This window comes from Quercus lobata, chromosome 1 (genome assembly GCF_001633185.2).
Source record: "Quercus lobata isolate SW786 chromosome 1, ValleyOak3.0 Primary Assembly, whole genome shotgun sequence".
In the NCBI taxonomy this organism is placed as follows: Eukaryota; Viridiplantae; Streptophyta; class Magnoliopsida; order Fagales; family Fagaceae; genus Quercus; species Quercus lobata.
In genome coordinates this window covers 53503715-53522074 of record NC_044904.1, presented here as the reverse complement: position 1 = coordinate 53522074, position 18360 = coordinate 53503715, and the positions used below count along the sequence as shown (strand labels likewise).

General features: G+C 44.1%; 2 protein-coding genes and 1 pseudogene across 2 annotated transcripts; 2 read left to right on the top strand and 1 right to left on the bottom strand.

Annotated features, from left to right (window-relative positions):
• LOC115992299 overlaps nucleotides 1-18360 on the bottom strand; it is a 41196-nt pseudogene that overhangs the window by 6887 nt on the left and 15949 nt on the right.
• On the top strand, nucleotides 339-6317 carry LOC115955632 (serine/threonine-protein phosphatase 7 long form homolog). Its single transcript, XM_031073841.1, has 7 exons — nucleotides 339-393; nucleotides 1033-1095; nucleotides 1294-1363; nucleotides 4406-4517; nucleotides 4624-5390; nucleotides 5567-5657; nucleotides 5778-6317. The coding sequence occupies exons 1-7, from the start codon at nucleotides 339-341 to the stop codon at nucleotides 6315-6317; spliced, it is 1698 nt and encodes a 565-aa protein (XP_030929701.1).
• Nucleotides 7748-11277, top strand: LOC115992288. The gene is made up of 4 exons (XM_031116444.1): nucleotides 7748-7765; nucleotides 9670-9846; nucleotides 9925-10322; nucleotides 10391-11277. The coding sequence occupies exons 3-4, from the start codon at nucleotides 9927-9929 to the stop codon at nucleotides 10964-10966; spliced, it is 972 nt and encodes a 323-aa protein (XP_030972304.1). The 5' UTR covers nucleotides 7748-7765; nucleotides 9670-9846; nucleotides 9925-9926; the 3' UTR covers nucleotides 10967-11277.

Here is an 18360-nt window from a genome sequence, read left to right as displayed (position 1 = left end):
AGTAAATAAAAAAAAATAAAAAAATTGGCCCCATTTAAGCCAAAAGCTTAATGTTATGAGTTTTGACCTAACTATTTTATATTAATAACTCACTTTTCTCGTTACTATTCAATGTGGGACAACTTCACTCACGCGTCTATACACAAAACACAGGCGAAAATGGCCAACTGGCCTTAAAAATCAAACTATCTAGTTAGTAGGCTTTCTTTAGAAAGATATTTGTTAAATAGCATCTCGAGTCTTAAAGACTCGATTTTGGGCTTGAAAATCGAGTCTTTAAGGCTCGGTTTGTATGCTTGACCACGTCTGATGTGGCAGAGTTTACATGTGGCGTTGACATGGAAATCGAGTCTCTTAGACTCGATTTCCACGTGTGTTCCAGCCGGAAATCGAGTCTTAAAGACTCGGTTTCCAATTGAGGGATTTTCAAAATTAACGTCTTCGTCTACTGCATTTGTCTCACTTTCACTCACACTCACGCTCACACCCTCTCACTCTCACACAAACCAGAGCGCTCACACTCTCTCACCCTCAGTCTTACATTTTCATTTCCCACACTCACAAAACTCTCTCATTTTCTCTCTATCTCTCACACGGCCTCTGACATTCACACACGCTCACACACACACAGAACCCCGCCGGCTTCGACGAGCAGAGCCCAGCCCAGCCCAGCCCAGCCCAGCGACGACGCCGACGAGGCTGAGCCCAGCCATCGGCTCCTCTCCTCGTCGATCTCTCTCTCCCTCACTAGGAGATCCTTTCTCCTTTTCTCCCTCTCTCTCATTACCACCCCCATACCCATACCCATACCCATACCCATTCCGATTTTGGTTGGTAAGTTATTTATATGATTTTTTGTTTTGATTAATGTGAAATTTTGGGTTTGGATTTGGATACTTAACATCTAGGTTATTTATTTAATTTTCAGTTTTGATTTTTGTGAAATTTGGGTTTGGATTTTGTGGTAGATACTTTATTTAATTTTTATTTTATGATTTTTATGAAATTTGGGTTTGGATTTGGTGAGTGCAGATGACATTCAACTCTCATTGGCTGAAGTCAAACTTGCTTGCTTACCCATTCCGATTTTGCTTGGTAAGTTATTTATTTGATTTTTTGTTTTGATTATTGTGAAATTTTGGGTTTGGATTTGGATACTTAACATTTAGGTTATTTATTTAATTTTCAGTTTTGATTTTTGTGAAATTTGGGTTTGGATTTTGTGGTAGATACTTTATTTAATTTTTATTTTATGATTTTTATGAAATTTGGGTTTGGATTTGGTGAGTGCAGATGACATTCTTGCTTGGATAGTGCATATTGTTGCTGCCATCCTTAAGACTTTCCAAATTTCTGGCTTCAGGTTAGATTGTTATTGCTGATTAGGATTATAGCTTATACGAGAGAATTGTATATCTCATTAGGCTCATTTGCTTGTCTATTAGGAGCTTAGAACTTACAAGTTTATATGAAATAGTTATCTCATATATTTATAGTGCTTGTGTACCATTACAAATTACTAAATTATATGCATATAAAAAAGCACTTAGTAGTTTGCTATTGAAGAAACAAATTACATAGTCTTTTTTCAGTTATGAATTTTGGTTGATTGGTTATGCTTTAGGTTTTTCGGTTAGGAATGGTATTGTGTCAAACTTGGAGAGTCTTTTCTTTAAGGGAGCTGCATGCAGCTACAAACAATTTTAATTATGATAACAAGCTTGGAGAAGGGGGATTTGGCAGTGTTTACTGGGGTCAGCTTATGGTAGTTTGTCACACCCTTTTTTGCTGGTCTTGAATATTGAAGTTGATCAATAGGAAATTAGCAATACACTTGTGACTATATGAAAATGGCAATAAAGCTAAACAGCCATGTGACCTTTGTTTACTTTCTTCCATTCTTGTCAAACATTTAATTATCTTTTATTTTAGAAAGAATACTTAACAAGGAATGTATTTTAAATGTTCAAAATTTTAAATGAAATGCATGCTTGAAAGGTAAATTTCAAATGTGACCCGATAAAATATTGTATAAAAACATCATCTTCCAAATGAGCGGTATGGATATTAAACATTGCAATTAAGACTCATAGCTTGCTCTAGCAATCATTCACTTCTAACTGTATAGTCTAGGAGGTCATGCACTTACATATATTGGAGGCTGAATAGTATGAATTGCGCTGGTGAATTGTAAGTTGTGTTGTTGTTGTTAATGGTGATTGTCTCTGTAGATTCTGGTTAGTTTCCCATGTCTACTTGGTTGAGGCTTATATTCAAACATTGAAGTGAAAGAAAAATCAGATTATTACCAGTATTATTATACTCTTTAAAAAAAAAAAAAAAAGATTGTTTCAAAGAAAAAAAAAGGAAATCAAGTTTATTAAATGGAGTGAATGTGAGGTGGCGCAACCCTATCCTTCCACCCCTGTTATTTTACTTTATTCAATTTTTATATTAGAGGATAAAAAGGAGGATTGTGAAATCCATTCAAAAGTGAGATAGCACCTATTAAAAAAATGAGGAAGAGATGCCCAACATGATTTGAGTATGTACAACAAATCTCAAATGCATTAATGAGAAAGAGAGGCTTGATTTCATTTTGAATGAATGAAAAGGGTAAGAGGGATGTTCGAGTAGTAAAGACGGATATGATAAAACAAAGAGGTAACTGAAGAATCTGGCCTTAGGGTGGAATGGCCAAGAAAGATACCTAGCTGACAATGGAATAACGGATCAACCCCAGTTAGTTGGAATCAAGGTGAGAGACAAGAGTTGAGTGGAGTACTGATCATAACAGACTTTGTAATAATACCAATAGATCAGACTTGTAACCCAAGTATGTATTAATTGATCTTCTAGGTTTTATATATATATATATATATATATATATTTATGGGTCAACCATAAAACCTGCCATTGCACCCAATCCTGCTTGGGGCATTGTAGTTTCTTGAATCCAGTCCAACCTTATTTCAGACCTGTGTGAGTTCACACCACTAGAGGAGGTGGGGTGGAGCCTCAGTGTCAGAACATGGTGATGGTCTCTTCGAGTTATATGAAATTACATTATAGATGCTTTTTAGGTCTAAACCAGTGATTGATTTTTCCTAGTGTCAGCATTGCTTTCCAACAGACTAGAATGTCAATTTAGATTGCTCGAGCTGGAACATTCTTTACTTCCATGGCAAGAAGTTTAGTTAGTTAAAAGCTTTTTCCTATTTCTTTCCAATATATTCTGTTTTAGCGAGGCAGGATTTTCATTGAATGAATTAAACACTGACTTACATCTATGTCATCAAACTTTAACTTGCATATAACAAAAAAATATGACATTTGAGCTCTCTAGTTCGACTGGCACCTCCTCCCCTTATAAGTTCTAGGTGGACGGTGAAGTCTTGGGCTCAAGACATATTGGATGCATATGTAAACTTACTTACCAACAATGTTTTTTTGATACATTTTAAGTTGGGCGTGGGGATTTAAACCCTAGATGTCTCTGTTGGAAACACCAAGCAATGCCATTGAACTATAAGGCTTCTTGGCAAAAGTAGTGAGTGAATCAAAGTTAAATTATTATTAAATAAAATGCATTACTATAGCCGCAATATACCTTGTCAAGGTCCTTAACAATTTTAGCCTTTGGTGAAGAATTCTCCTCATATTTTGAGAAAAATACACCTATTTCCTGGGCTGCAATTTATAAATAGGAAGTCAAAAATTGTCAAACAACTAATTACTTTCAGGTAGAGGAATAACAAATTCATTTTCCTCACATTGACAACAACACGTGCGCACACATAGAGTTAGTGAATAAAGTACCTCTTGACCCTCCACCAAGTAATTTGCACATGTGGTCTAATGCTTCTCGTTCTTGTCGACTCTTCTCTTCCTTTGAAATCCCATCTGAAGGTGTAATGTCCCCAACAATGGCTATTCAAAAAAAATTTCACAAGGTAAAAATAACTTTTAATTGTTCACCAAGAGAATTTACTAAAGAAAAGCACAAATAAGTAGAGATTATACAATGATCCTCATAAATCACGACTAATAGAACTTTTAAACATTTAAGGTCACATAATTGTAGTGTACTTGTAAAAGGATTAGTTCAATTTGCTGCAATATCATATGGATCCAATCCACTTACGTGTGGCTTTGGACCATTATTCAATATAGGGAAAAAAATGGGAAGGTTATGAACACCTAAGTGTTCTCATTGGAGTATAGTAATTCTAGTTAGACCTAAGTGATCTCATTGAGATTCTAATCAGCAAGTTTATATAGCTAGTAAAATATTAAATTATCATATTTTTGTTTTATTTAGCTCAGAAAAAACTTTTGCACCATCATATCTATGTTTACTTGCAATGTCAATATTACGTGCTAATTGCTTATCATTCTTGTGCAGTATGGATGCTGCAAATGCTGGACGGATTGACCATACACGGCCTGGCCCTATTGACGATTCGGTGTTAACGTTGCAGTCCACCCATCGATCAGAAGCTATTTGGAATGGGCAGGTACAATACTGCAGTAAATATTTATGTAAAATGTACACGTATTTAATTCATACAATATACATGCAGACGTTTCTCATATGTTAATCCAAGGATTCGTTTTGTGCAGGATCCAGGGGCCCTTACTTGCCGTGGCCGTACTGAAGAGTTCTCCAACCGAGAACCAATGGTAGATGATCGAGTTGTTGACATTATTAAGGCATTGGGCTTGGAGGGACTGCTGAGGCAGCCGGGTAGAGAGCTTGACCACGGCCTAATTACAGCCTTAGTGGAGCGATGGCGGCCTGAGACTCACACCTTCCACATGCCACATGGTGAGATGACCATTACATTGCAGGATGTGGAGGTGATTCTCGGGCTTCCTATCGATGGTGACGCTGTAACAGGGAGCACACAGAAAACTTGGACGACTGTGTGCGAGGAGTTCCTTGGCTTTCAACCTATAACTCAAGATCAACATAAGGAACTTCATGGCCAAAGGATTCTCATCAAATGGCTTTTGGAGCAAGTTGCTAATCCATTGCCGCCTAATGCCGAAGAGGATGAGCTGCATAAGTACGCACGATGCTATATCCTAGCGCTACTAGGGGACACAATATTCATGGACAAATCTGGCGATAGGGTGCATCTAATGTGGGTGCAGCAGTTGGAAGACCTTCGCAACCCACAAAGGTACAGTTGGGGGAGTGCTTGCCTTGCATGGTTGTACCGAGAGCTATGCAGGGCAAGCGATAAGGAAACCAGTCAAATCGGTGGATGCTTACTGTTGGTGCAGTATTGGGTATGGGCCAGGTTCCCTTATTTGTGCCCGGCAATTGAGCGTGGCCCACCAGCAGGCGCTTATGGTTCTCCAGCGCGTGGTCCTCTGTACCTGAAGTAAGTCTCTACCTTATAAGGATTATTTCTTATTGTAGTGATATTATTAATTGCCTAGTTTTTATCTATAACATTATCTTAGTAGTTATATGTGATAACATTATAGTTTTAGTCATGACATTATCTTAGTAGGAAAGTTATAAATATTGATCTTTTGTTCTTGACAACACTTGTAGGTGGGCGTGGGTCCCAAACAAGAAAAACAGGCCTGCCCACATCTTCAGGGATAGGTATCGCCAGCAAATAGCTTCAATGCTGCCAAGCCAGGTATGAAAATGCCTTGTTTAATATGTTAACATGTTTACGAACAAGATATATGTTTGGTGAATTTTGAAATATAAACATAGTTGCCTAATATGTTGCGTACTTGTTTTTGGGCTACTGTAGGTGGTGTGGCAGCCATATGAAGCTGATTTTGAGCACCTTCCGCCATGGTGCGTTGCAGGGAGGGCTGTGTGGACGGCAACGGTGCCGCTTGTATGTTTCCACCTAGTAGAGATACATACACCGGATCGTGTCGTTCGTCAATTTGGGATGATCCAAGAAATTCCCGAAGATGTTAACACTGACCCCGTGCTTCATGCCATTGATTTGAGGGGGAAGGTGGGCGTTGATTGGATGCGGAAACATGCTCTGCATTTACTAAATTGGGGTAATCGCCTTCAACAGTGTTGTCAAGGAGTGCTTGGTGATATGCCTCCACAGCATGAGTACTTCGGCTGGTTCAAAAGGGTGACTCGGAGGTTCATTGATGTTTCTGGTGCTACATTGACTATACTGGTAACTTCTCTACATCTTGTACATTTTACCGTACTCCTTAGCATGAAAACAGTTGAAGCTAGCAAATTAGTGATCAACACGTGTCATTTCATATCTGTCCTGGCTTTCCATTGTCACCTTAAGCTCCCTACAAACTGGTCCTGCTAGCAAATTAGTGATCAAATATCAATCCTGTGTATCCATCGAAAGCCAACTTTATTGAGATTATAGACACTTGAAGCTTGTTCTTTTAACATGTCCTTCGCATTTTCTAATTTAAAAGAAGACACTTCACAATTCACATCATGTCATATATTTCATCATTTCATTGTTGATACTCTTTAAACAATTATCAAATATGTATTTCAAGTAGTAGAAGCACAAGATTAGTAGAAGTTTTGCCATTTCAAAAAACAACTCTTTCAAACCTGCAAACAAAGCCTTACCTGCCATTTACTTCAAAGATATACCACCTTATAAGATATAAAGAAAAAATGTGCACAGATCCGCATTACTAGAGAATCAGTATCACCTTGAATAACTCATGTACATAATTTTTTTTTTTTTTAAAGTCCATAATTTTGGAAATATTCAGTGAATTATCCCCTGAGTATCTAAGCTCATATGGCTATAAGCACCAAAACATTGGAGGGTTTTCAATACCACTTCCAGGAAGCACTCACTTTTCACAAACACCAAAGGAAGCACTAAACTTTTTCGTTCATTATTTTTTAAGAAGTAACTCTAAAATTTTAGGTTAAACCCATCACAGTCCAGCTTACTCACAATCATTTGAAAGCCTTTCAAATGATATTTTCTGGCCATCAAAATATGACCAAAAATTTTGCTCAATCTATCCATCTCACAAAAAAGCCATTAACTATTTTTCAACTACCAGTCAATAACCCTCATTAATTCCACCAAATTAGTAATCAAATGGTTCAATTTTACTTAGTATTAGCAAAGCTCATCTTTTGGTTTGTAGTATACAATAAAAGATGTCTTTTTTTGGTCAGACAAAATACTAAAAACGCTTGAGAGAAACATAGACTCACCGCAAAAGCTTTGTTGAAGGTGATGAAATAGGGAAACTGCTGCTGTAATGTAATGAGCCGGTGTACAACTGTGAAGAAATCAAGTCAAATTTTGGAGCTCATGATTTTTTAGGCCTGAAGTCCAAAAAAATAATTACTTTTAAATTATTTTTGTAAATGAATTAAACTCTATTTGGATATCTTGGGAAAAAAAAATACATCATATTACGTTAGTTTTTGGCGAAAATGGCCAAGTGGCCTTAAAAACGAAACTATCCAGTTAGTACGCTCTCTTTAGAACATGATTTAGGTGGTCCAATGTATGCTTAGCATCAAAGAAGTAGGTTAAAGTTGTTTTCTACGTAAGATTCCTTATAGAGAACTTTATTTGTTTACGTTATAGAGAACTTTGTTGATTTCAAAATCTAATTTCAAAATCGAAGGTCATATTTCTTGATGATGCCGAAAATAGTATCACCAGTGAGTCACACGTTCCTCGTACGATCAAACGGCACCTGCACAACGAAAAGGAAGAACCTAGCAGAGAGTACCGGTGTGGTACCGGCCAAACACCCTCCGAAGGTCAAGTTAGAACTATTCTCACTGCTCTAGAGTGCTAGAGAGGGTAAATTATGCGTACCTTAGTTTGTGAGGATGCTTGGGCTTTTATACTAGTAGAAGGTTGACCTCTTTACCTTGGAGTAGAAGTCCTTTCCTTATAGGAGTCCTTTTGAGCGTATTTTACGGGATCTTTTCCTTATGGGGATCCTTTAAATATTATCTAGCGTGGAAAGCAAGTAAACTTGTGCCCGGTCCGTCAGCCTCAATTTTCCTCCGTCACCTTTGTTATACCGTCAGCATTTGAGTCGTCAACCACAGAGTCAGCTGATACTATGACCGTCAGCATAAGCACCGTCTGCTACGCCCAAAGAAAAAGTATTAAACCGTCGGCTTTATGTCCGTGTGGTTTAAGCTCTCCTTTTATCCTCATCAGTTGCCCCCTACTCTACATGTTCGACGAATAAGACCGTCAGCATGTGGAGTTAGAAGATGACTAGGGAAAAATCAAATATGAACGACTCCTCGATCTTCGAGCTATTAAATGCAAGGTCACGTGGCATTCATTCGTTGGCCTCGTTTCTGGGCGCGGGCGTCGCCTCGTCTTCCGTGCGTTTTCTCTCTTGTATAAATACCACGCCCCTTCACTCATTTCATCATTTCAACCTCGCTGGTTTTTCAAGAGAGAATCCGTCACCCTTACTTCCAATTTGATCCGTCAGCTGTTATCAACACCGTCACTTTCAAGGTCGTTCCATCCATTCAAGATCTGCTTCACCTGTAAGTTCTTCTTTCCTTCTCTTCGCTTTTTTCTCCCTTTTTTATTTTTTCCTGAAAAAACAAAGTCAGTCTAGGAACTTAGAGCATATCCGTCACTTGTAGGTAGTCAGATGTCGAGTGACGCGTCGAGTGATCAGTCGTCAGTCCTCGATGGAGCGGGCTACGACGAATTCTTTGGCTCAGGTCAAGAGTCCGACGGCTTTTCTGAATCGTCAGGAAAGGAAACGTCAGCCCAGTCCCTTAGTATTGATGTAGAAGGCCAAGTTGAGGAAGTTAGGGATAAAGTGTTAAGTGAGGTTGAGGTCGAGAGGAGAGACGAGGAAATTTGTGTGGACGGGAACGGGGATGAAGGCGACGAGGAGTCGGATAGTGACGGGAGTAGGGACGAGGGTAACGAGGTTAGTAGTGACGGAAATGAGGATGAAGGTGACGACGAGTCCTGTGATGGAACTTCAGGGAGTTCTGGAGGTAACCGTCCCTTCATCCTCCCGGAGGAGTGGGCCGTCAATAAATTCCTTCCAAAGATGAGCAACAGAGTTTTTAACGAGTTGCGTACCCGTTTCCAAATCCCAGACCACATTCCTATCCGTCTCCCTAGAAAAAATGAGAAGTGTTATACAGGGAGGACTGCTGATGTGGGGATGTACGATGCCATGTTCGCTGCTGGCCTTAGATTACCACTGACGGCTTTACACCGTCTAGCGGATTTCTTGGGATTGTCCGTCAGCCAAATTGCTCCGAATGCCTGGAGGATTTTTATTGGTGCTGAGATCCTTTGGGGTCGCTTGAGTGGGGGGAACCGTCAGCTTTCGCTAGACGAGTTCTTTTATTGCTACAGACCCCAGCATAAAGTATCTGCCAAGGGGACTTACCATTTTGCTCCACGTGAGAAGAGCTTAAGATTAGTGTTTGATATGCCAGACTCCAATAGAAATTGGAAGAATAGATTTTTCTTTGTTAAAGGGACGGATTGGGTGTGCCGTCCAGGTGAGTGGGATACACTGCCTGGCGGTTATTTTGATAACACTTGGGCCTATATTAGGGAGTCAGGTTGCCCCCTTGTCTTTCTTCTTACCGTCTCTTTTCATTTATCAGGGAGTTTTCTTGAGTCCGTCTCCTTTAACACCGTCTATTCCCTTTTATTTCAGCTAGTGCTCGCCCGGAGATATCTGACGAACAAAGGGAATTTATCCGTCGGATACTTGGCATATCGCTTGAGCAACGGAAGTGTAGGGACTTGATCACCCTAGACACCCTCCATTTGTATTGTGGGGGTCCAGAGCCGACGGTTGAAGCTCGGAAGTTGGAAGAATTTTCTCGTAAACGTAAGTCGAAGCCTTACATGACCCGTCGGTTTATTTCTTTCGTCGGCTATTACTGATCCGTCAATTTATTTTGTGTAGAGATGGAAGCTGCGAAGCAAAGGGTGAGGGCCGCTGCTGCCCGTAAGAAGGAGGAGGAGAAAGCTAAGGGAAAAGAAGGAGCGTCAACCCCTCATTCCTCTTTGAAGAGTTCAGTTAAGAGGAAGGCTGACGGAAAGGACGATCCTCCTTCTAAGAAGGTAGCTGTCAGTGCAGGGGATGTGCCTTCCACGAAGTCGCCTCCCAAGTCTGGTCACGGTGCTGGGAAAGGAGTGATGACCTCTTCTGGTCCCGTCATTGAGGGACCCCGTTGCTTGCTGACCCACAAGGATTATGCTGTTGAGGGGGTAGAATCCCTCATAAAACAGACGGATCTTGACCCTTGTGCTCAGCTAGGGACGGAAGACCTGGGGGCGTCAGCTTTCTTTGACATAGCACGGGTATGCTTTTTACTTTGATTAATTTAATGTTTGCCTTGCTTTATGGCTGACGGTTGTACTTCCTTCAGGCCTTGGTTCGTGTAAAAGCACTTCAAGACCGGTGCGTGGCCAAAGAAGGCGTCGTTTCTCGGGTTAGGAGGCATAACGCCAATCTGATGGATCAGCAAGCGCAATATAAGGAGGCCGTCCGTCTCTTAAACTCAGAGCTGAAGGATGTAAAGGAGAAGTTGGGAGAGGCTGAGGGTCAGCAGAAGAAGCTTGAGGAGGAGGTTTCATCCTTACGTGCACAAGTAGAGACGGCTGGGACTGATGCGGTCCAAAAATTCAAGACAACCCAGTCATTTATTGACTCCTGCGCTGATTATTACGGCACAGGTTTCGACGATTGTCTGAGGCAGGTAGCGTCAGCTTATCCAGAGTTGGATCTATCCGGAATTACCATGGACGCCTCCGTGCCGATGACTCCTGCTCGTGAAACTGTTGCTGACAAAGGTGACGGACCTATTAGTTTGGACTCTTTGCTTAATGATGCCGGAGTTATTTTGGCTCAGCCAGCCGTCACTATTCCTGCCGAGTCTTCAGATGCGGCACAAATTGCCAAGGATAAAGCTGACGGGGTCTCCAAGGATGTTCCTGCCATTTAACCATAGCTTTTCTATTGTAATTTTTGAACAATGTTTTTAAATGTCCTTTTGTTTATTGGGCTTTTTACCTGTAACTCTATTTGCCCCTTTTTATGGCACTTGGAATTCGTCGCTTTGAACATGTATACTGATTCTAATTTCTTATGGCCCCATTTATTTGATGAGATCGTTATTTTTTTGATTTTTTAGCCCCTTTTTATCATTTCTACGGGCTTGTTGGTTTGAGAACCACGTTTGTAAGTAGGGTCTTACTTTTTCGTTAGACCGTCATCTATTGGACCGTCTGCCTTATAGGTCCGTTAGTTTTAGGACCTGGTCCATATGATGATATTTTCATCCACTAGACCGTCAGCTTTTTAAGCCTGGTGTATCTAACACCTTCATTAGTCCTTAGTTTTTTAGGACTTCGTCCATTTGATGATCGCTTCATCTTTTGGACCGTCGGCTTATTAGATTTCCCGGACCGTTGGCCTTAGACTTGATTTCTCTGACATCTTTTTTGGCCCGTCAGCTTTTTAAGCTTTGGTGTATTTAACACCTTCATTAGTCCTTAGTTTTTTAGGACTTCGTCCATTTGATGATTGTTTCATCTTTTGGACCGTCGGTTTTTTAGATTTCCCGGACCGTTGGCCTTAGCCTTGATGTCTCTGACATCTTTTTTGGTTCGTCAGCTTTTTAAGCTTTGGTGTATTTAACACCTTCATTAGTCCTTAGTTTTTTAGGACTTCGTCCATACGATGATTGTTTCATCTTTTGGACCGTCGGCCTTAGCCTTGATGTCTTTGACGTCTTTTTGGTCCGTATGTTATGGACTTAGCGGTTTTGGCCGCGAACCTAGTAGACCGTAGAAGAAATACACTTCAGTAATTTCTGAAAAACTCCTCTTATTGTCATGCATTCAAATGAAAGTAATTAAAACCAAATCCTGCCCCTTGGGCTAAAAAGAAGAATTGTTGCAAAAGATTAAAGTAAATGATAGTTATGAGGAGTGAGACTAAAGTCTTGCTGGAATGTAAAATAAAAAATTGAACTTTGTGCTGTCGCTCCTACTGGTAGTATCTTCGTAGGTGCTCGGTGTTCCACGGGTGCGGCAGTTTCTTTCCTTCCAATGTCTCTAGATGGTATGTGCCTTTCCTTAGCCACGACGTAACTCTGTAGGGTCCTTCCCAATTGGGGCCGAGTTTCCCTTGGGTAGGGTCCCTAGCGGCGCCCATGACCTTTCTAAGAACAAGGTCTCCAACCTGGAAGTCCCTGTGTCGAACCCGAGAGTTGTAGTGTTTAGCCATACGGTCCTGGTATCGAGCGAGCCTTTGTTCTGCTATTGCCCTGATTTCGTCTATTAGGTCCAGCTGTAGTCGCATGGCCTCATCATTTTTGTTTTCGTCGTGGTTGTGCACCCTGTAGCTTGTGAGCCCAACTTCTGCTGGAATGACCGCTTCATTTCCATATGTCAGTCGGAATGGTGTTTCTCCTGTGGGTGTCCTTGCTGTCGTCCTGTAAGCCCATAATATGCTTGGCAATTCATCGGGCCATATACCCTTTGCCCCCTCGAGCCGGGTCTTGATAATTTTGAGCAAGGATCGGTTCGTTACTTCGACTTGGCCATTAGCCTGAGGGTGGGCGGGGGAAGAATAGTGGTTCTTTATTCCTAGTTGTGAGCAGAAATCTCGAAAGGGGTCGTTGTCGAATTGCCGTCCGTTGTCCGAGACGAAGACTCTAGGAATGCCAAACCTGCATATGATACATCTCCAAACAAAGCTTCGTACGATTTTCTCCGTGATTGTGGCCAATGCTTCAGCTTCCACCCATTTTGTGAAATAGTCGATGCCTACCACCAGGAACTTTAGCTGTCGTGCTGCTGTAGGGAAGGGTCCCATGATATCTAAGCCCCACTGTGCGAACGGCCATGGGGCCGTCATTGGGGTCAGCTCTTCGGTTGGTTGCCTAATAATGTTGCTGAACCTTTGGCACTTGTCGCAGGCCCTGACATAGGCTTCGGCGTCCTTCTGCATAGTGGGCCAATAGTATCCTGCTCGCACAAGCTTGTGTACCAACGATTTGGTCCCTGAGTGGTTTCCGCAGATTCCTTCATGCACCTCTCTCATGACATAGTCTGCCTCTTCCACACCCAAGCATCTTAGATATGGTCGGGAGAAACCTCTTTTGTAAAGGACATCTTTTATCAAGACGAACCTCGCTGCCTGGACCTTAAGTCTTCTTGCGGCTTCCTTTTCGTCTGGTAAGACCCCGTCCCTCAAGTATGAAACTAACGGCGTCGTCCAGCTTTTGTCGGAGCATATTTCCTGCATGTTGCTGAGGTCTATTAGCGGAGAAAGCTGTATGAAGGAGAGTACATTACCAGGGATGACCATTTGTTCTGCTGAGGCGGCTTTCGCTAGGCGATCGGCCCGCTCGTTTTCTTCTCTAGGGATTTGGACAACTTTAGCTTCTAGGTCAGCCACTCTCGCTTTTACTTCACCAAGGTACTTCTTCATCTTTTCGCCCTTGCACTCATAGTCTCCATTGATTTGGTTAGTGACGACCTGTGAATCGCAGTAGATGACTACCCTCGCGGCTCCTGCTGCTTTGGCGAGGTCGAGCCCTGCTATCAGAGCCTCATACTCTGATTCATTGTTGGTGGCAGGGAAGTCGAGACGGACCATACATTCGATGGTGTCCCCTTCGGGCGATAATAGCACAATGCCGGCCCCTGCGGCTTGCCTGTTGGATGACCCGTCCGTATATATACTCCATTGAGGGGACTCTGCTGCTTCCTTGTCTTCATCATGAGTGAACTCAGCTATAAAGTCGGCGACGACCTGTCCCTTGATGGCAGTCCGCGGGCGGTACTGAATATCAAATTCGCTCAGTTCTATAGCCCATAATGCCAATCGTCCCGCGGCCTCGGGACTGCTCATTGCTCGCCTTAAAGGCTTATCGGTCAAAACGTTCACCGTGTGGGCTTGGAAGTACGGTTTGAGCTTGCGGGCTGCCGTGATCAATGCCAGGGCAAGTTTTTCCATGGGCGGGTATCTTTCTTCGGCCCCATGAAGCGCTCGGCTTGCGTAGTACACGGGCTTTTGTACTTTCTCCTCTTCTCTGATCAGGGCCGCGCTAACTGCCGCGGGGGAGACGGCTAGGTAGAGAAAAAGCTCTTCTCCTGGCTGCGACGGGCTTAGTAATGGTGGGGAGGAAAGGTAAACCTTCAGTTCTTCGAACGCTTGCTGGCATTCGTCAGTCCACTCGAAGGACTTCTTCAATGTTCGGAAGAAGGGTAAACACTTGTCCGTAGCCCTTGACACGAACCTGTTTAGTGCCGCTATCTTTCCGTTGAGGCTTTGTACCTCCTTCACATTTCTTGGTGGTGCCATATCCAGGATGGCCTGGATCTTGTCCGGATTTGCTTCGATGCCCCTCTGAGACACCATGAATCCTAAGAATTTTCCTGCCGTTACTCCAAAGGCACACTTTCCTGGATTGAGCTTCATATTGTAGGAGCGAAGTGTGTCGAATGTTTCTTTGAGATCTCCTAGATGATCTTCCTCCTTTCGGCTTTTCACCAACATGTCGTCCACATAGACTTGGACATTCCTCCCAATCTGCTGCGCGAACATTTTGTTCATGAGTCTCTGGTACGTTGCGCCTGCGTTTTTTAGGCCGAAGGGCATCACCTTGTAACAGAAGAGGCCTTGGCTGGTTACGAACGACGTTTTCTCTTGGTCGGCTTCATGCATTCGGATTTGGTTGTACCCCGAGAAGGCGTCCATAAAGCTCAGCAGCTGGTGTCGAGCCGTGGAGTCTACTAGGATATCGACCCTCGGGAGGGGGTAGCTATCCTTGGGGCAGGCCTTATTGAGATCGGTGAAGTCCACGCACATCCGCCATTTCCCGCTCGCCTTCTTGACCATCACCACATTTGCTAACCAGTCGGGATAGTATACTTCTCTAATAAAACTTGCTTCCCGTAACTTTCTGACTTCTTCTGCTATGGCTCGGTCTCGCTCGGGGGCAAACACTCTTTTCTTCTGTCTGATAGGTGGAAAGGCGGGCGATACGTTCAACCTATACACCATGACTGAAGGATCTATTCCCGGCATATCTTCATGATCCCACGCGAATACGTCCCGATTGCGTCTGAGGAAGGTTACGAGCTCCTGACGGATCGTGGTGTTAGCGAGCGTTCCAATTTTGGTCGTTCGACTAGGATCGGAATTGTCAAGGGGTATCTCTTCCAACTTCTCGACCGGCTCTGTTACCGTCCGGCGCTCTTCTATGCTTAAAGCCTGAACCTGATCCTCCATTTCCATCATGGCTATGTAGCATTCGCGTGCGGCCATCTGACTCCCGCGCAGTTCGCCTACTCCGTAATCAGTCGGGAACTTGATCATTAGGTGATAGGTGGAGGTTACTGCTTTCCATGAGTTGAGCGTGGGTCGCCCGAGGATAGCGTTGTAGGCTGATGAGCAATCGACCACCAAGAATGTCACGTCCCTGGCTATTTGTCGAGGGTAGTCGCCTACAGTGACGGATAATGTGACTGCGCCTAATGGGAATACCCGGCTCCCGCCGAAGCCAACAAGCGGGGCGTTGGTTGGGATCAACCGCTCTCTGTCGATCCTCATCTGCTGGAACGCTGTATAGTATAGAATATCCGCTGAACTGCCATTGTCGACCAGCACCCGGTGCATGTTGTAGTCCCCCACACGCAGGCTGACGACGAGCGCATCGTCATGTGGATGGTGAGGGCGTTGCGCGTCTTCCTCTGAGAATCCGATTATGGGACCTTCTCTCCGTGCTATCTTCGAGTATAGAATATCCGCTGAACTGCCATTGTCGACCAGCACCCGGTGCATGTTGTAGTCCCCCACACGCAGGCTGACGACGAGCGCATCGTCATGTGGATGGTGAGGGCGTTGCGCGTCTTCCTCTGAGAATCCGATTATGGGACCTTCTCTCCGTGCTATCTTCGGCACGACTCCCGTCAGCTGAACATTTTGTACCATCCGAAGATAGGTCTTGCGGGCTTTCTTGGATGACCCGGCGGCAGCCGTTCCTCCTACGATCATCCTGATATCCCCGATCGGAGGCCTCGGTCGCTCATTGTCCCGTCGGGGGTGCTGGTCTTGTGCGGGGGGATCCGCTCTCTCCTTGCTAACGAATCTCTGCAGCTTTCCTTGTCTGATAAGGGCCTCAATCTGCTGCTTGAGGTCATAGCAATCAGCCGTGTCGTGGCCGTGGTCGCGGTGGAAACGGCAATACTTATCCCTGGAACGTTTGTTGGGGTCGCTTTTCAGTTTTCCTGGGAACGTCAGAGCCTCTTCGTCCTTGATTTGCATAAGGACTTGATCCACCGGGGCTGTTAGCGGAGTGAAGCTTGTGAACCTTCCCCCCATTGGTCTAGGGCGTCTTTCTTCCCTCCGGTCTCCTGTTCTTGTCTTCTTGCGGCCTTGGTCTTGCCGATTGTCTTCTTGTCGTTCTCTTTTCCTGGGCTTCTCTTCCCGAGCTAATAGGGCATCTTCAGCGTTCATATACTTCGTGGCGCGGTAAAGCACTTCCGACATGGTCTTAGGGTCGTTTTTGTATAGGGAAAACAAAAACTTTCCCTTCTTCAAGCCATTCGTGAATGCCGCAACAAGGATCTTATCGTCGGCTTCATCGACTGAGAGTGCCTCTTTGTTGAAGCGGGAGATGTAAGCCCTTAAAGTTTCATCTTCTCGCTGTTTCATGCTCATCAAGCACGCTGTAGACTTCTTGTATCGATGGCCTCCAATGAAGTGTGCGGTAAACTGAGCGCTGAGCTCTTTGAAGGTGCCGATGGAGTTTGGTGCCAGTCGGCTGAACCAAATTCTCGCTGCGCCCTTCAGTGTTGTAGGGAAGGCCCTACACATGATGGCGTCCGCTACTCCTTGAAGGTGCATTAGGGTCTTGAAGGTCTCCAGGTGGTCCAGCGGGTCCTTGACCCCGTCATAACTGTCTATCTGTGGCATGCGGAATTTGCTTGGTAAAGGGTAGGAGTTGACGGTGGCGGTGAACGGCGAGTCAGTTCGGTTGACAAGGTCGTCCAGGTCGCTTGATACTCGTCCCTTGAGAGCATTCATCATGACCTCCATTTGTTCCTTCATGGCCTGCATCTCCGCAATAACAAGTGGCGGAGCAATCTCTGCGAGGGAGGGGATGCTCGTGTTCTGCCGTTCTGGTTTGCTCGGGGCGTTGCTGGCCTGGGGGCCTTCCTGATTTCTCCTGTCGGCGCTAGTTCCCTCTTGATCTGCTCCTTGGTTGTTGGGGGCTGCATTCTTCTGTCTCAGTTGCTCTTCTAGGTCGTGATTTTGTTTGGTGAGGCGCTCTACGGCAGCGGCGAGTGTCCTCACCTGTCTTTCAAGAGCAGTCGTAGGGGCTTCTTCTTCTTGAGCGTCGTTGGTAGTCGCCATTGAGCGAGTGAGTACCATGTAACTCTTTTGTCTAGGAAGCGAGAACGTGCTACGCTTCCCACAGACGGCGCCAACTGATGATGCCGAAAATAGTATCACCAGTGAGTCACACGTTCCTCGTACGATCAAACGGCACCTGCACAACGAAAAGGAAGAACCTAGCAGAGAGTACCGGTGTGGTACCGGCCAAACACCCTCCGAAGGTCAAGTTAGAACTATTCTCACTGCTCTAGAGTGCTAGAGAGGGTAAATTATGCGTACCTTAGTTTGTGAGGATGCTTGGGCTTTTATACTAGTAGAAGGTTGACCTCTTTACCTTGGAGTAGAAGTCCTTTCCTTATAGGAGTCCTTTTGAGCGTATTTTACGGGATCTTTTCCTTATGGGGATCCTTTAAATATTATCTAGCGTGGAAAGCAAGTAAACTTGTGCCCGGTCCGTCAGCCTCAATTTTCCTCCGTCACCTTTGTTATACCGTCAGCATTTGAGTCGTCAACCACAGAGTCAGCTGATACTATGACCGTCAGCATAAGCACCGTCTGCTACGCCCAAAGAAAAAGTATTAAACCGTCGGCTTTATGTCCGTGTGGTTTAAGCTCTCCTTTTATCCTCATCATTTCTTATTTCAGCCTTTAGAGTTATGGTATATATTCTTCTTCCCAATTTTTTATGGAATAACTTGAATTGCCCTACAAGCAGAGGGCCTATAAAACATTGATTGTTCATTCGTACATACATAAACTGTATTGCATTACTAATATACTTAGTTTTTCCATGTGCAGATTGAAGGATACCTCCGTTTGTTGAGCCGTCACCCGGTGGGCACGGAGGACCACCAGGATATTATAGATGTGCTGACTGCAGTACAGGCGATTGGCCGTGTACAACCTCGGGACCCTGAGGTCCTGAATGAGGAGGCAGCTACTCCTGCCGCAGCAGCTACTCAGAGGCCAAGCACTACTGAGAGC